An 18607-nucleotide genomic window follows, 5' to 3' on the forward strand; every position below is an offset into this window, starting at 1 on the left:
CAGTAGTATACCGCTGTTCAAACTCATAAATCCATGGACAAAAAACAAAATCGGGGTAACAAACTAAAACTGAGGGAAACGCATAAATATAAGAGGAGAACAACGACACAACACTACAATGTTACTAACACACACAGAAACGGACCAAGCATCAGACAAAATCCCACGAGAATAACAATATACATCAAAACCAAATACATGAATTTGGGATAGACAAGAACCGTGACACGTCTTATCGCAATGTCAATTTACACTAAAAAAATAAGAGAAAACAAACGACGCAACGTTAAATTGTAACACACACAGAAACGAACTATAATATAACAATGACCATATTCCTGACTTGGTACAGGACATTTTAGAACATACAAAAACAAATCACACAGATAAAAATAAAATTGTCCGGTTAATAAGTTAATACAACCAGTTACAACAAGATGCTTGACATGCAACTACTGATTACAATTAGCAAAACAGGTGATGGCTATATAATGTTATAAACTATGATGTGTCGAACAAACTGAGTTCATCAATGAGTTGAACTAAGTATACAATATAAGAGAGACTAAATATACCAAAATAAACACTCAAACATTAAATAAAGGCAACAGTAATATACCGGTGTTCAAAAGTGATGAATCAATTGAGAGAAAACAAATCCAAGTTACAAGATTAAACCGAGGGAACCATCATCTGTAAGAAGAAAACATAGGAATAACAAGAACACTGAAATAAACAAAAACACACTGCATGTAGTCACATATAAACAAAGATCGCTCTTAATAGAATATTTCATCAAAATCGGAAATACCTCTGGAAAACGAGAGTCTGTTGTAACTATAAAAGAAGAATATTTTTTTTGTAAGTGATGGGTATTACCAGAGATCGAGTTCAAGAGGACATTTTGCTCGTAATCGAACTGAATAATAAACCATCTTTAGAAATTTAAGACTAAAATGAAACCAGTATTTCAGTGATATATATCTCAAGATGTAGAATATGTAATTCCTGTGATATTTGTCAAATATTGCCCTCAAAAGCAGCTTTATGTTAATCGAACATGACAGTGATCAATCAAACGAAACTATATAAAACAAAAATGAGTCCCCAGTACATGGATGCCCCAACCGCACTATAATTTTCTATGTTCATTGAACCGTGAAAATGGGAGGAAATGTCTCAATATACCCTTATTTTCCAGTGGCAGTCCAAATTTCCCCGACCATTATCCCAAATGGCCTCTATTAAAGACCTATCTATTGTATTTATTGTGAACTTGTTATCGTCCTGAATATGCATGAAATATTTGCCACTGAACGCTAAGCAACCAACAATCAATCATCAATCATTAAACACTACCTCGACCAAAAACTTTAACATGAAGTGGGACAGACGGACGAACAAACGGAAGGCAAACGGACGAAGGCGCAATTCAACATGCATATAAATGAACTATTTGATATCAACTGCCATAGTCATTCCTGACTTGGTACATGACATTTAAAGAATAAATTGTAGTTGTGTTGCAGAAGCCTTTAAGTTATTATAATACAAATAGTTGTCTATGTTTGCACTGCATGTTCAAAGACATTATGTGTATCTTAATGGTTGTATGAACTTGTATAATAATTTGATCCAGGACTTTTTTCAAATTACGGCTTGTTATGAAAGTAATGTACCATTCAAGTTTTGGTGGTAGCTGAAACAGACATCACTGTATATACATGTTTTACAGTCTACTCAATACAGAAAGTGAAAATCCAAGCAATAATTGGATCAGTTAAATGCTCAATCAAAATTGAAGTGTTTAATTGTGAATTATCGTTACTGTTAAGTCAAATCTCTCTCAAGATAGCTAGAACTATTGTGGATCTCAGCAATGACCAGATTGCTATGTATGGACAGTTAATTGATGAGAACATAACCGCAAGTGATCGTACCGTTATCTTACGGAATTAATAGCAATCAATATAACGAAAAGGAGTGATGAGTTGTGAGTTTATTTTCTATCTATGAGTTTGAATGTCCCTCTAGTATTTTTTGCCCCATTTTTTCCAATAGACCTTTATGAAATTTACCATAACTTTTATTTTCTACATGTAATTGACGTATTCAATAAGCTGAGTGCAGCAACACTCATCAAGAGAAAGAATTATATATATTAACTGAATGTTATGCAGAAGAACCTCATCATTATGATACTGACATTGAAAATGTTGAAGGTTCTGCATACCGAAGTTTGCTGATAGTTCTAAGTTCTGAAAGAATTGATAGTCATTCGAGTAATAACGTGTTGATGTTGGAAACCAGAACGGTAGTTAAATGGCGATGAAAGTCCTGATACCAACGATGGAGACAGTCTTGATTTAGAAAACCAGACAAATAATGATATACATGAGGAAAATATGTATTATGATGCGAAGTCACAAGCAAATGATAGCATTAAATTAAAATAGAATCAGATTGAGAATTTTTAAACTTCTGGTAAAAATGACGAACTTCAACCGAAACCCTGGTACAACATTAAATACAGTCAGCTTGAACTGAAGAGCTGGTACAACATTGAATACAGTCAGCTACCGAAGAGCTGGTACAATATTGAACACAGTCAGCTTGAACTGAAGAGCTGGTACGACACTGAATACAGTCAGCTTGAACTAAAGAGTTGGTACAAAATTGAATACAGACCCAACGTTAGATATTGCTACTACCACGAAAAATAGCGTTAAGTAAATATCTGACGGGAAAATGTTTATAGAAATGCTGAAATAAATATTTCAAATTATACATGAAAACAAAGATTGATTCTTGAATTTTCACATTATGATAGAGAGAGAATACAAATATAATATTCATGGTCTAAGGAAGACACAGATTATCCGATAAAAACGTTTACTTAGCGTTGTCCCATGTAACAAACTCGAAACTCGAACAATTCGCGAAATGTCTACGCAACTCTTGGAAATTTTGCATGAATGTTCTATGACGTGATATATTTCATTACTTGTTAACATGGCTGTCTCCTTTTAAGATTTGCATACATATTTTCAAAAGAATATGATGTACGAAAATGTCCCATCGGAAAGTTAAGTTGGAAACTTGAAACATTTAAGTTCAAAAATAAAATTTTGGCAGATAATTCATTAAATTGTAAACACGATCGTTTTGTACTAAGTGTAAGCTCACAAAATTCGAATTGAAAAATAAATTGAGCTACATATTCAATTCAAAACAATAGATTTGTAATGTCTTGCGGAAATGTCCGAATTAAACTTTCATGCCTTCACAAAACTTTTACGGCCAAAAATAAAAAGAGATTTGATTTATTGAAGATTATTTTTCGGCTTTGATAACTATACCAATAAAAAGTACTTTTAAAGTTGAGTTAATTAGTACACCAAATGGCATTAAGATTACATGGTTATCTATAAAAAAAAATACGGGCTCATGAAAATGTCTTGCAAGTTTGTTCGTTATCATAATTTGACGTCGCCACAAGCGTAATATGCTAGGGACGGCATGAACTGCATTCGCGTGTTCCTTCCTCCACTTAATATAAATGTCCTGCTTTCAACAAAACGAAATAATACACACATTACAAAAATACACATCTATAAGACGATCAAAAAGTAAGAAATCGTCAGTATCATAACTATAAGCTATTGTATGTCACTGATTGAATAAAATCATATATATACTCGGGTTGAATATATAATGCAGCAATATTCCTCCAAAAACACATAATTACTAGCCTTAAAATTGAATATCCTATGTTAATTATAAAATCATATTGGATTGAATTCTCACGGCATTTATACTTGTTTGTTATACTTTGCATTTACCCAAAAAGGAAAGCAGGAAAAATAGTGCGCGTTTCCAATTTAACGTCATTTTTCTGTTACACTAAATGGTAGCAATATCTGACGTTGCGTCACTGAAGTCAGCTTGAACTGAAGAGCTGGTACAACATTGAATACAATCAGCTTGAACTGAAGAGTTGGTACAACATTAAATACAGCCAACTTGAACTGAAGAGCTGCTACAACATTAAATACAGTCAGCTTGAACTGAGGAGCTGGTACAACATTGAATAGTCAGCTTGAAAATATTAGAGGAGACCATATATCTATTTATCTAAGAACGGCCAATGACTTTAAACCATTCTGAATGTTAATATACTATTAAGTGATATTGATGTTTACGATGCTAGCCTGATTATGCAGAACTGGAAATCAAGCTAGATAAGTAACAAAGGGTTTGAAGAAGACAGCTTAGATTAGATACCAAAGAAGTTCCAGTCTGTGAAAAGCAGTCTCTACGTCTGATTTTGCCAAGTATTGCCAGCAGAAGATGGTCAATCAATTCAGTGAACATTAAAACTGCTTTGATCAAGGAAAACAGATGCAAAAAGAAGTTTACTATGTAACTCATGAAAATGATAAATTCAGGCGTCTATAATGGTCTTGCTGAAGCATCCTTTAAGTGGTAAGAGCAAGTTAAAAAAAACATTGCAATTGCGGAGGAACAGTGTCAAAGATTGATTCTGCAATAATATATATACATGTATTGGTATGATGAAAAAAGTTTGATGGATGTTTTAGCAGTTCGTATAGAAGACTTTCTTTGGGATGGATCTGCATCTCATACATACATGTACATATTCAGAAATGCTGCAAAATGGAAATTGATAAATAACAAAGAATACATGGAATACAGTCAAATATATAACAAAATGAAACACAAATGCGTTTGAACATTTGAAACATCTTAATTATTAAAAACTATAATAACACAATCTTTTTCCGAATCATTCACGGTTAGTTATGGTGTTCGTCTTTTAATTGATCCGTTACAACTTTTAAAGATTATATCAATATGCATGACTTTTGACGCAACGTTAGATATTGCTACTACATGTACCACGAAAAATAGCGTTAAGAAAATATTTGACGGGGAAATTTTTATATAAATGGTGAAATAAATATTTCAAAGTATACATGAAAATAAAGATTAATTCTTAAATTTTCAAATTATGACAGAGAAAGAATAAAAATATAATATGTATAGGCTTAGGAAGACACTGATTATCCGAAAAACGTTTACTAAATTAGCGTTGTCCCATGTAACAAACTCGAAACATAAAACTCAAACAATTCGCGAAATGTCTACGCAACTCTTGGAAATTGTGCATGAATATTCTATGACGTGATATATTTCAGTATTGATTTACATGGTTGTCTCTATTTAAAATTTGCATACATATTTTCAAAAGAATATGATGTACGGAAATGTCCCATCGGAAATTTAATTTGGAAACTTGAAACATTTCAGTTCAAAAATAAAATTTTGACAGATAAGTCATTAAATTGTAAGCACGATCGTTTTGTACTAAGTGTAAGCTTCCACAATTCGAATTGAAAAATGAATTGAGCTACATATTAAATTCAAAACAATAGATTTGCAATGTCTTACGGAGTCCGAGTTAAACTTTCATGCCTTCACAAAACTTTTACGGCCTAAAAAAACAGAGATTTGATTTCGTGAAGATTATTTTTCGGCTTTGATAACTATACCAATAAAAAATACTTTTAAAGTTGAAATTGGTACACCAAATAACATAGATTACAGGGTTATGTATAAATAATAAGCATTAAAAAAATGTCTTGCAAGTTTGTCCGTTATCATAATTTGACGTCGCCACAAGCGTAATATGCTAGGGACGGCATGAACTGCATTCGCGTGTTCCTTCGTCCACTAAATATGAATGTCCTGCTTTCAACAAAACGAAATGATGCACGCATTATAAAAATGCACATCTATAAGACGATCAAAAAGTAAGAAAACTACAGTATCATAACCATAAGCTATTGTATGTCACTGCTTGAATAAAATCATACTCGGCTTGAATATATAATGCAGCAATATTCCTCCAAAAACACATAATTACTAGCAGTAAAATTGAATATCCAATATAATTATAAAATCATATTGGATTGGATTCTCACGGCATTTATACTTGTTTGTTATACTTTGCATTTACTCAAAAAGGAAAGCAGGAAGAATTTGATAGTGCGCGTTTCTAATTTAACGTCATTTTTCTGTTACACTTAATGGTAGCAATATCTGACGTTGCGTCTTTTATAATTTAAGGTAAAATTCAACGCTACATTTTTGAATGCTTCTCTGTTATGATTATATGATCGTCCATAGAATATGAATCCCGGTTTTGTTTTTAATATACACAAGTGGCGGAAGCAGACCTTTTCATAAGGGTGCTGACTGATAGAAGGGGGCCACTCCCGTCATGCTCTCACAAATCATGTATGATACCGTCGCATTTCTGTGCTTATGTGACCAAGGAAAAAAGCAGCTTCAGTTAATTATTATTTTTAACTTTAATATGAAATTCTCAATTTTGATATTTTAGACTTTAATTCTCTGTATTTTATAATTCACTATATTTTCTAATTTTGTTTCTATTTACATTTCGTATCAAGGATTTAAAATCAACATTCTTTGATATGCATTTATTATCAGTTTGGACATTGCGTGACATGTTATACTTTGTTAGCTAATTAGTGACATGTTACCTTATTCATAATGTTTGTTCTTAATTGTCATAATCGGATTATCATTGAATATTTATTCTTCAAATTCTAAAAATAGTTTAATCTTTGTCAGTGAACAGTATTACTCAAATTAATTGTTATTTGTTATGTCTATACTTGTTAATTTAATTGTGTATAAATACTTGTTTATTATTTTTATAAGCAAGATTTGGACTCAGGACTTTAAAGTCATATGAAACCTCAAATTAAAAAAAAAATATGCATATGTTTTTAAAACTAAATGGATAGTTTTCATTATACAACTTATGTACATATACTTTTTTTCTGAGGAAAATTCTTTAATTTGTTCACATTTAGAAGAAGTTTACTTATTTTTAATTGCTTGCTGCCGACATATTTTCCGTATGCATAGTGACCTAAGCGTAACCCTTCTCGTAAAAATCCGGTGATAGCAATACGCATGAATCTGTCAATAAAATAAACAATTACCTGACTGTATATGTCAAACACGTGTTAAATACCCATGGTTTTTATTGATTATTTACTATAAGGTGACAATCGGTAAACTTCGGCTTCAAAACACGGCATTTAATGAGTAGCCATACTTGTTAAATCATAACAAACAGATAGAAAAAATCTGACGATTATACGATATATTTGCGTAAAAAATGATAAAATCGTGCACAGAGGACTAAGTTTATGATATATACATGCATTGGTTCAAGAATTGGATGAACATTATTTTTCACCAGTCACTCGTTTCTTATGACTTTAAACTGAACACAGTCCATCTGTAATAAAAGTTTTAGTATTCCATGCTGAATTATTGGTTTATTCATCGCTAGTTCCAGAGTCTCGAGAGTTAGGTTTCACCAGTATTCAGAGTTCTCATTGCTATTCACAGCAATCGTTCGTTGTGTGATCGGGTGCATCACACATTTTCAGCAACAAGAGGCCATTCATTCAGGCTCTTGTTACACAACATACAAGTCACCCATTTCCCCGGTCACACTTGACCCAAGCTAAGAGCCTCTGACCTTTGTCAGAGTATTGTATGTCGGGTTGACACCTTGTTGTCTATTGGACACATTCCCCATTTCTATTCTTAATTTTGATAATGGGTGCTGAAATGTAAAGCATAGAGAGTAATGGGGGGGGGGGGGAGAATGGAGATAAGTGACATAAAATCGTATAGAAATAAATCAACCCCATCCAGCCTCTCATATATAACACTGAAACCATGGGTAAGTACAAAGAGCGATCTGACAGTATTGAAGGTGGCATATATATGTCGCACATCATATTAACCGGTTTTTGAAAACAAAGTGTCAAATGTTCTGTAAAATCTATTTTTAATTTGATATAAAAATCATTTGAAAGCTCGTAAATTTTTAACCTTTAAATTATATCCGTAAATGGAAAATTACTATATCGACATTACCAATCATTTCACCAATAAAAATTATGTGTCTCACTAGAATTCTGATATGGATAAAATTCAAAACATACCCGTTCCCAATACATTATTTTATATTATATTTAATTACAGTAAGGCCATGAAAGACTTATTAAATGAAAATTCACACCAAAATTCGTGCTATAACCTCGTTATTTTTGCGATCTCTTAAAATCCAAAAACGGAATTAAAATTTTGATATGGGAAAATAATAATTTGAAAGATTTATAACAAAAAATAGTTTCTTGTGGAAAGAAGAATACAAATGTCATATTAATTATTCCTCATAGAGCAATTATCGTTATAAAAACAAAATAATTAGTCTCTGTAGTAGGAAAATTAAAAAAAATATATTTCAAACTAACGCACTGCAGAAATTTTAATGCAGAAAATACCGTCGATATTCATAAAACAAAAACAAAAATCCAGAAAAAAATTTACTTCAAAAAGCGGGAATTCCAGAGTGATTCAAAGAGGAAAAACTTGTCTTCTAAAAAGAACATATAAAGTATGAACTTTCCATAGTCTTTGACTAAATAAAACACGGCAAACCTTAATAAAAAATGTCATTATTGCAAAATATGTCCATGCATTATTAATCATATTGTAAAAAATCAGAAGAAACAATTACACGTACATTAATTTCCACGGCCTGATTGGTAAATCATACATAAATCTTCTTTTATCTCTGATCTTAAGCCCGATATTTGGTATATCTTTTAATGTAGAAAATAGGGGGGAAAACAAATTGGGTCATATACTAATCATTTTTAATTGATCTAGAAGATAAGGGTTGCTAGAAAAACAATTATTGGGGGGAATTCAATGGAAACCCAAGGATTTGTATAGTTCTTACTAAACAAATCCTTGGGAAACCTAATAAAATCATTTGACGGCTACAATTACTTATCCTTTTAGCAAAAATATGTATAGTTCACTTTCGACAAGTTATTAGGAAAACCCGAGAGCGATATCAAAATTGGTTGAAAGATGCAGATAAAAAATTTAATAGGATATGAAATCAAACCTGTTAAATAAACTCATCATAGATGCCAGGACTAAATTTAGTATATACGCCAGTCGGGCGTTTGAACAGCGGTATACTACTGTTGCCTTTATTCGTCTACAAAAGACTCATCAGTGACGCTCGAATCCAAAAAAGTTTAAAAAGGCCAAATAAAGTACGAAGAGCATTCAGGACCAAAATTCCTAAAAGTTTTGCCAAATACAGCTAAGGTAATCTATGCCTGAGGTAGAAAAGCCTTAGTATTTCAAAAAATTCAAAAATTTGTAGACAGTAAATTTATAAATATAACCATATCAATGACAATTCATGTCAGCACAACAAAGTGCTGACTACTGGGCTTGTGATACCCTCGGGGAAATAAATCTCCACCAGCAGTGGCATCGACCCAGTGGTTGTAAATAAATTATATTAAAACCTTGGTTGTTGCTCTGTGTCTTTTTGTAATACAAATGTGTTTTTTAACGCAAAATAATGTCAGTCTTTCTTACTTGGAGTTAATCCAACAATTCTTGACGTTTCTTAGATATAAGTGATTTAAAATTCCGAATGTGCAGCAACTCTGCAAACTTTACATAGCTAAGTTGATATACTACCCGTTTCTTCATCCTGGTTGACTTGCAAAAAAATGAAAAAAATTACAAAAATACTGAACTCCGAGGAAAATTCAAAACGGAAAGTCCCTAATCAAATGGCAAAATCAAATGATAAAACACATCAAACGAATGGACAACAACTGTCATATTCCTGACTTGGTACAGGCAATTTCCTATCTAGAAAACGGTGGATTTGACCTGGTTTTTAAGCGCTAAATCTCTCTCTTGTACGTCAGTCGATTCAAATTCCATTATATTTAAAAAATGATGCAGAACCTACCTTATTGACGATAAAATTATCAAAAACGTGTTCTCGTCTTTAATATGCTTGTAAGCTTGTAATACTTACCACTGGTAAAATAAAACAAGACTTTTAAAAACAACCGATAGATATGGGTAGCTGTTCTGGGGACACTGGGTGAAAATTTTAAAAATAATTTAGATAAAAGAAAATTGCGATAAAACTTCATTAAAAAAAATGCAATCAAATCTTCATTAAATAAAAATGCTAGCATTTAATAATAGACAAAGCCCATACCCCATAGCAAGCTATAAAATGCCCTGGCATAACAAATATAGACCAATTCAAATGAAGATACTTACAGCCTACAAAACAATAAACGAAATAAAACTCGAACAAATATCATAAACAGCAACGAATGACAACAACTGAATTGCAGGTTTTCAACTTGAGACAGGCACATGCTGAATGTGGCAAGAATATTTCGTTTTGCATAAAATGGTCAATTTTATTTTTACTGTTATGGACACTTACACCCCCATTATCTCAAACACTAGATTATCCCCTGAATTATCATTATTATATAAACAACTGAATATCTATTTTAATATTTTGATCAAACGTAGAAATTCATGTTTATTTTCCCCTTCTGTCATATTTGATTTGGTGATAATGTTCAACACAAATTTAATCTATTTTAATATATTCTCGTCTTTCATGTTTACTAATATGCTATATATATATGTCTATATGCCTTTTTGTGCTTTTTTGTTACATATTTATTTGTTTTCATAGTGAATTATAACACAATGTTGACTGCTGTATTTCTATTTTTCACATTTTAACCTATTATGTCTCTTTTTTTGTTTGTTCACAAATCGTTGTCAATATCATGGAATTTAATGTGACTACCATACAAGTATGAGGTTAAGCTAGCTTTAAAACCAGGTTTATTCCACCATTTTCTACATAAGAAAATACCTGTACCTTGTCAGGAATATGACTAGGGCTAGGATGAAAAATTTTGTCCTGCATTTTTTTTAGTTGTAACCTCTATCCTGCCTTTTTATTTTTCACTCTATTCGGTCCTGCTTTTTTTTTTTTTTAGTTTATCCTGACTTTTTTTACATAAATTGTCATCCTGACTTCTTTTTTTTTGCAAATGGGTCATCCTGCCTTTTTTTTTTACTCAAAACTCCTGTCCTGCCTATTTTTTTTCAAATTTCATCCTTGCCCCCCAATAAAAATCAAATGGTAGCTCCCTTAGTCCTGTATTATTTTAATTTTAGTTTCTTGTGTACAATTTGGAAATTAGTATGGCGTTCATTATCACTGAACTAGTATACATTTGTTTAGGGGCCAGTTGAAGGACGCCTCCGGGTGCGGGAATTTCTCGCTACATTGAAGACCTGTTGGTGACCTTCTGCTGTTTTTTTTTTTCTATGGTCGGGTTGTTGTCTCTTTGGCATATTCCCCATTTCCATTTTCAATTTTAAATAGATTGATAGAAGATTATTTAAACAAAAAGTTAACTGAAAATTCTTAGACTTGAGAATTTATTACAATGATTTAATAACAAGAGTGCACACGCTGAAATGTCTCGCCTTCTATACTAATCATTGATATTATGTTGATAGTCCTAAGTATAAAGCTTTATTCCAACTGTCTCATCAACTTAACATTAACCAAGATAACTAAACAAAGACCAATGAACCATGAAAATGAGGTCAAGGTCAGATGAACCATGCCAGGCAGACATGTACAGCTAACAATGTTTCTATAAAACATATATAGTTGACCTATTACTTATAGTTTAAGAAAAATAGACCAAAAAACAAAAACTTAACACTGTGCAATGAACCCTGAAAATGAGGTCACGGTCAAAAGAAACCTGCGCTACTGACATAAAGATCATAAAATATTTCCATACACCAAATATAGTTGACCTATGGCATATAGTATTAGATAAAAAGACCAAAACTCAAAAACTGAACTTTGACCACTGAACCATGAAAATGAGGTCAAGGTCACATGACATCTGCCCGCTAGACATGTACACCTTACAATCATTCCATACAACAAATATAGTAGACCTATTGCATATAGTATGAAAAAAACAGACCAAAACACAAAAATTTAACTATAACCACTGAACCATGAAAATGAGGTCAAGGTCACATGACATCTGCCCGCTAGACAGGTACATCTTACAATCATTCCATACAACAAATATAGTAGACCTATTGCATATAGTATGGAAAAAAACAGACCAAAACACAAAAATTTAACTATAACCACTGAACCATGAAAATGAGGTCAAGGTCACATGAAATCTGCCCGCTAGACATGTACACCTTACAATCATTCCATACAACAAATATAGTAGACCTATTACATATGGTATGAAAAAAACAGACCAAAACACAAAAATTTAACTATAACCACTGAACCATGAAAATGAGGTCAAGGTCAGATGACACCTGCCATTTGGACATGTACACCTTACAGTCCTTCCATACACCGAATATACTAGCCCTATTGCTTATAGTATCTGAGATATGGACTTGACCACCAAAACTTAACCTTGTTCACTGATCCATGAAATGAGGTCGAGGTCAAGTGAAAACTGTCTGACAGACATGAGGACCTTGCAAGGTATGCACATATAAAATATAGTTATCCTATTACTTATAATAAGAGAGAATTCAAGATTACAAACAAGAGTGCACACGCTGAAATGTCTCTCCTTCTATACTAATCATTGATATTATGTTGATAGTCCTAAGTATAAAGCTTGATTACAACTGTCACATAAACTTAACATTAACCAAGATAACTAAACAAAGACCAATGAACCTTGAAAATGAGGTCAAGGTCAGATGAACCATGCCAGGCAGACATGTACAGCTAACAATGCTTCTATACAACATATATAGTTGACACATTACTTATAGTTTAAGAAAAATAGACCAAAACACAAAAACTTAACACTGTGCAATGAACTGTGAAAATGAGGTCACGGTCAAGTAAAACCTGCGCGACTGACATAAAGATCATAAAATATTTCCATACACCAAATATAGTTGACCTATGGCATGTAGTATTAGATAAAAAGACCAAAACTCAAAAACTTGACTTTGACCACTGAACCATGAAAATGAGGTCAAGGTCACATGACATCTGCCCGCCAGACATTTACACTTTACAATCATTCCATACAACAAATATAGTAGACCTATTGCATATAGTATGAGAAAAACAGACCAAAACATAAAAATTTAACTATAACCACTGAACCATGAAAATGAGGTCAAGGTCAGATGACACCTGCCAGTTGGACATGTACACCTTACAGTCCTTCCATACACCGAATATGCTAGCCCTATTGCTTATAGTATCTGAGATATGGACTTGACCACCAAAACTTAACCTTGTTCACTGATCCATGAAATGAGGTCGAGGTCAAGTGAAAACTGTCTGACAGACATGAGGACCTTGCAAGGTACGCACATATCAAATATAGTTATCCTATTACTTGTAATTAGAGAGAATTCAACATTACAAAAAATTTGAACTTTTTTTTCAAGTGGTCACTGAACCATGAAAATGAGGTCAAGGACATTGGACATGTGACTGACGGAAACTTCGTAACATGAAGCATCTATATACAAAGTATGAAGCATCCAGGTCTTCCACCTTCTAAAATATAAAGCTTTTAAGAAGTGAGCTAACGCCGCCGCCGCCGTAGCCGCCACCGGATCACTATCCCTATGTCGAGCTTTCTGCAACGAAAGTTGCAGGCTCGACAAAAACAATTTAATTTCTTTAAAAACAGAAAATTATGGGTGAATGTGGATATGTTCCTTATGTTGTAACTACAATACCCTTTCCTTTTCACGAATGTAACCTACCGAATAAGACTATTTACCAGATTTGTTATAACTTAAGCAACACGACGGGTGCCACATGTGGAGCAGGATCTGCTTACCCTTCTGGAGCACCTGAGATCACTCCCAGTTTTTGGTGGGGTTCGTGTTGCTTATTCTTAGTTTTCTATGTTGTGTCTTCTGTACTATTGTTTGTCTGTTTGTCTTTTTATTTTTAGCCATAGCATTGTTAGTTTGTTTTCGATCTGTGAGTTTGAATATCCCTATGGTATCTTTTGTCCCTCTTTCACAAACATCACAATTCTATGATCCCTCTCCCTCCCAACAAAGGTGAACATAAGTTCTTCAAAAGCACATCATTAACACAAGAATAAACTATGAAATTATCCTATAAAGTAGGAGTCATTATATAAATAGGTAACATCACCTAAATAAACTCATCATAGATACCAGCACTAAATTTTGTATATACGTGAGACGCCCGTTTCGTCTACAAAAGACTAAGTGACATACATTCATCATAGTTATCAAATGAAGATACAGAGGGCTGAATAAAAATTTAATAAACTCTGTACACAACATATAACTTAACTCTGGATAAAAAGTATAAATATTTGATTATTTCAAGTTAAAAGTACATATTCCAGCTGAAATTACAAATCTGCAGATTAAGGAGCTAGACCTAGGTTAATGGAAATAAAATCATCAGAATGTTTGTATTAAACATTTTCAGAAATATATTCTAAGCTTTTGAATTAAATAAATTATTTCTAATCCGTTTCAGGTAAATGCTTAAAATACATTCATGAATATTGACTTACAAAGCAGATAACTGATTAAAAGAGTTAACTCCCTGATTCAAGGTCTTTCCTGAAATTATAATTTTTGCAAGGGGAGATAACTGCTGTAAAAGGTGTTGAATACAGCTACTAGTGTTACATAATTAAACTGGATTTATCTGTAAATTAACCAAAATGTACGGTTTTTTTTGTGAAATAGCAGAAAAAAATAGAACCATGGATCACTATTTTTCATTGAAAGCAACTGATTTAGATAATTTCCCACCAAAAAAGGTATCTTTAATTTTGAGCATATTTAACAAAAAATCATTTCCCCCTACTTAATCTTTATGAAATATTTATTAAAAGGCCAATACACCACTTTAATATTTTATTATTTTCGTCCATTATTTCCAGACGAAAATTGCTTCAGTTAAATGCATAACAATAGGAGAAAGTTAAATAAAACATTTTTTTTCAGCTTTTCTTTTAAAAAATGTGGACATTTACCCCCAAATAGGCCCCCAAAATATCTTGGTGAAAGTTAATAAAATGTTCTTCATTCCAACCAAAAACTTATCTTTTCAAATGGAATATTTAAAGTTTTGAACCAAACATTCTATGTTTTTCTGATGCCTAAATGTACGATTGTTTTTGTTGATGAATTGCATATAACAAAAAGTCAACCTAAAAAACTAATAGAAATTTGCCCCTTTTAAATAAATTTGGTGGAAAAATGAAATTTATGATAATTTTGACAAGTAAACAGTCCTCTGATATGTAATTAAAAAAAATACATGTTTCCACACTATTCATTATTTTAAATGATAAATTGTGGTTATGGTCATTAGATCAAATTCACAAAAATTAAGATAAAAATAGAGGTCTTATGGAGAACTTAACAATCTCATCCCTTAATTGTGATCTATTTCATAAACTAACCTTTTGGTGATTATATACTTTACTCTAGTTAGTCCAGGAAAATTTAGGAAAATCTATAGAATATAAATTTTAACAATTGCTGTACTTTAACAAATCAAAATTAAAAATCTATGTTAAATGAAATTGTATTTCAAATGGAATTATTTAATGAAAACCTAATTGTAACAGTCTAGTGATTTTCATAAAAGTTCTGATGAAATGAATTCTTGAATAATGTAATTTACACCTCATATTACATAACAAAATATGATTTTTTTATAGGGAATACTGATGGAAATTAATCAATCTTAATTGCTTACAACTGTTAATAGAAAAGTGATTAATGTTTTACCTGAAATTATATAATCAAGTTTATGTATTTACTTGAAACCATATTTTTTTCTTGAATAATGTAGTCACATCATACATGTGACATGGCAGTTATTTTATACTTAAATTAAGTTAAATGCAATGCCACCATAAACTTATCTTTTGAATTTGTTGAAGCAATTCTATTATGACCATTTAAGCCAAAAAAATCAATAAATTGTCCATTAAAAGCTAAAACTTTCAGGAATCAACATACAATAGTCATCATACAACAGACATTTTCATCTAAATAATCATTTGATCACAGCATGCAAAGGGAAATAATCAAAACAGCAAACAACTGATTTTGTCTATCAAACTTTTCCTTTAAAATGCTGTACAGAATGATCTCCTTCTCAAATAAATATATTAAGTCAATTGATCTTAAAAATATGAGCAAGAAAATAATTGACTCATTTGAAATCTGGTGTTCAATTGAGTCAGATATATTAATTGCACTGCTGTGATAACTTGGAATTAAAAATATGCAATATAACTTAATACTTCATTTAAAATCCAGAAATCAATTGAGAGGATATTTCTAACATTGTCTAAGAGCAATTGAGAAAGTTTTATTCAATCAGTGGTAGATCCAGGGGGAGGGTTCCAGGAGTTGGAACCAACCTTTTTTTTGGACGATCAATGCATTTGAATTGGGATATTTTTTGTTTTGTTCGGTAAAGTCTTTTATGATCTTTTATGAGGCTGAAATACATCATGCAACAAAAACCTTCCAAAAGGATGAGTGAATTTTGGCAAAATTACAAAACTCTCAACTATTCAAGAATAGTCTTTTTTCATATTACTGACTTTTGACTCTGGGATTCTACATTTTTTTTGACAGGTTACCTTCTCTGTGATAAGACATCCTGGTACTCGGTCAATTAAACAAGCATCGGAAAGAAGTAAAATCTTATATATAAACGATGCAATTTGGAGGGAAAGTTTACTGCTATCTGAAGATTTATAGTCATGTATAGAAAGCTTTAAACAGAAAAATTTCTCACAGAATTTTACCGATTTAAATCTTAAAATTACTTGTTTACACTGCTCTTACTTAAAGGAGTACCAGGGTGTCCTAACACCATGACCACATAGAAGGTAACATGTTGAAAAAATATAAATTCCCGTCAAAAGTTGGTGATTGACAGAATGACACATTTACACAACAATAGGGTTAGCTCTCTTTAGATGTGAAGACAGCCCTGTAATAGTATATGCTGCATATACAGACATAAATAACAGTAAAAGTATCAGTAAAAGGAGATTCTTAATGCCAAGTTCTTCACTAAACTCATGAAACAATGTTTTCAAATTGTTCTGAGAGACTTCTTCTTCCTTCTTATACTGGTCAAATACTTGTAAGACACCTCTCGGCACTCCTCTTCTTTTAGCCATTTCTTTTGGAGTTGCTCCTATGCAATTTCTAAAAATGAAAATAATATTAAAAAAGACCTGCACATCATTCTGATTTCAAGCCATTCAGTCTTTGTACTTTTACTTCTTGATGTTAAGTGTTAACATGAAGCTGTGCAGCAGCAAATAGTAACTTAAATGGCTCTGGTTTAATCCAAGACTAGGCTATGCTGGATTTTTAATGTGCCCATTTATTTATCATTATAATTAGTAAATACGTCATTAGGCGACTCAGGCCTTTAGTTTTTTTGTTTCACATTTTTCATTTCAGAGACTTTAATAGCTTACAATGAAGTATGTGTTTTGCTCATTGTTGAAGGCCATAAGATAAGCTAGCTATCATGGCTATGATTATTTTTAGCTCATTGTTTAAGGCCCTACAGTGACCAATCGTGGTTAACTTCTAAATCATTTGGTCTCTGTTGGAGAAAAAGTGTATGTTTTGTGCACTTTGGAAAATGGTTGACAATTATGGATGACCCTTTATCAAACAGGACAAAAGCCTGGTAAAAAAGGACTATCAATATTATTGAATTTTTAACTACTACAAACAATTGTCCTAATCAGCAAATCAGAGTTTACCCTGTTTGAATAGAAACTTTCCAATTTGTGCAATCCCCCCCCCCTCCCCCCCCCCCCAAAAAAAAAAATTTGTTTAACAATGCTTATAATAATAGAAAGAACTAATTGTTCATGACATCATTTACAATAAATAACCTTGGTCAACTTGTGTAACTCAGCATTCATAAAAAAAACCCAACTAGAAAAGATGCATACTAGTCCAAATAATTATGATGTCTTGGAAGGCTATTTTAAATTTTTGCTTTGAAGCTCTGTCGATGTAAGGTTCAAAGAAAAAATTTAATAAATAATAACCTTTCAAGACGAGATGGACTAGATGTATATACCTGTCATCAACTTTTGCTCCCTGGTTTATAAGAAGGTCAATAACCTCTGCATGACCACACCAATGAAGAGGAGTGTTTCCATTCTTGTCTTTTAAGTGTGCTTTTGCCCCTTGTTCTAGAAGTAGTTCAACAATCTCATATTGGCCCCTACATGCTGCATAGTGGAGTAGAGTGCGCCCTTGTTTGTCTCGCTTGTTTAGGTCGAATTTTCGGCTTTCTAACAAATTTATGGTAAGATCAACGTTTCCATCAAGTACTGCTTCTTGTAAATCATTTCCGATTTCCATCATGTCTAACATATGATCTATAGATTCCATTCAAATACGATATTGAACATTTTAAAAATGTTTCTAACTTTCTGTTTACAAAATGAAAGTTGATAGCCGCTTATGCACCGTATAATTCTGATTTTAGAATAAAAACGACGAAATGTTTTAACTC

General features: G+C 32.2%; 1 protein-coding gene across 1 annotated transcript; it reads right to left on the bottom strand.

The window, feature by feature from the left end:
* Positions 1-14320: 14320 nt before the first annotated feature.
* LOC139502285 (ankyrin repeat domain-containing protein 46-like) lies at positions 14321-18559 on the bottom strand. Its single transcript, XM_071291713.1, has 2 exons — positions 18167-18559; positions 14321-17268 (listed from the first exon to the last, which is right to left on the bottom strand). Exons 1-2 carry the CDS (start codon positions 18481-18483, stop codon positions 17004-17006), a joined length of 582 nt encoding a protein of 193 aa, XP_071147814.1. The 5' UTR covers positions 18484-18559; the 3' UTR covers positions 14321-17003.
* Between the last annotated feature and the right edge of the window lie 48 nt (positions 18560-18607).

The sequence above is a fragment of the Mytilus edulis genome, chromosome 13 (assembly GCF_963676685.1).
Source record: "Mytilus edulis chromosome 13, xbMytEdul2.2, whole genome shotgun sequence".
In the NCBI taxonomy this organism is placed as follows: domain Eukaryota; kingdom Metazoa; phylum Mollusca; class Bivalvia; order Mytilida; family Mytilidae; genus Mytilus; species Mytilus edulis.

Coding starts and splice junctions, on each gene's coding strand:
- LOC139502285 (XM_071291713.1), bottom strand. CDS start 18,483: ATGGAATCTATAGATCATATGTTAGACATGATGGAAATCGGAAATGAT. Junction 17,269..18,166: donor GGAGCAAAAGTTGATGACAG/GTATATACATCT, acceptor TTTCATTTTTAG/AAATTGCATAGGAGCAACTC.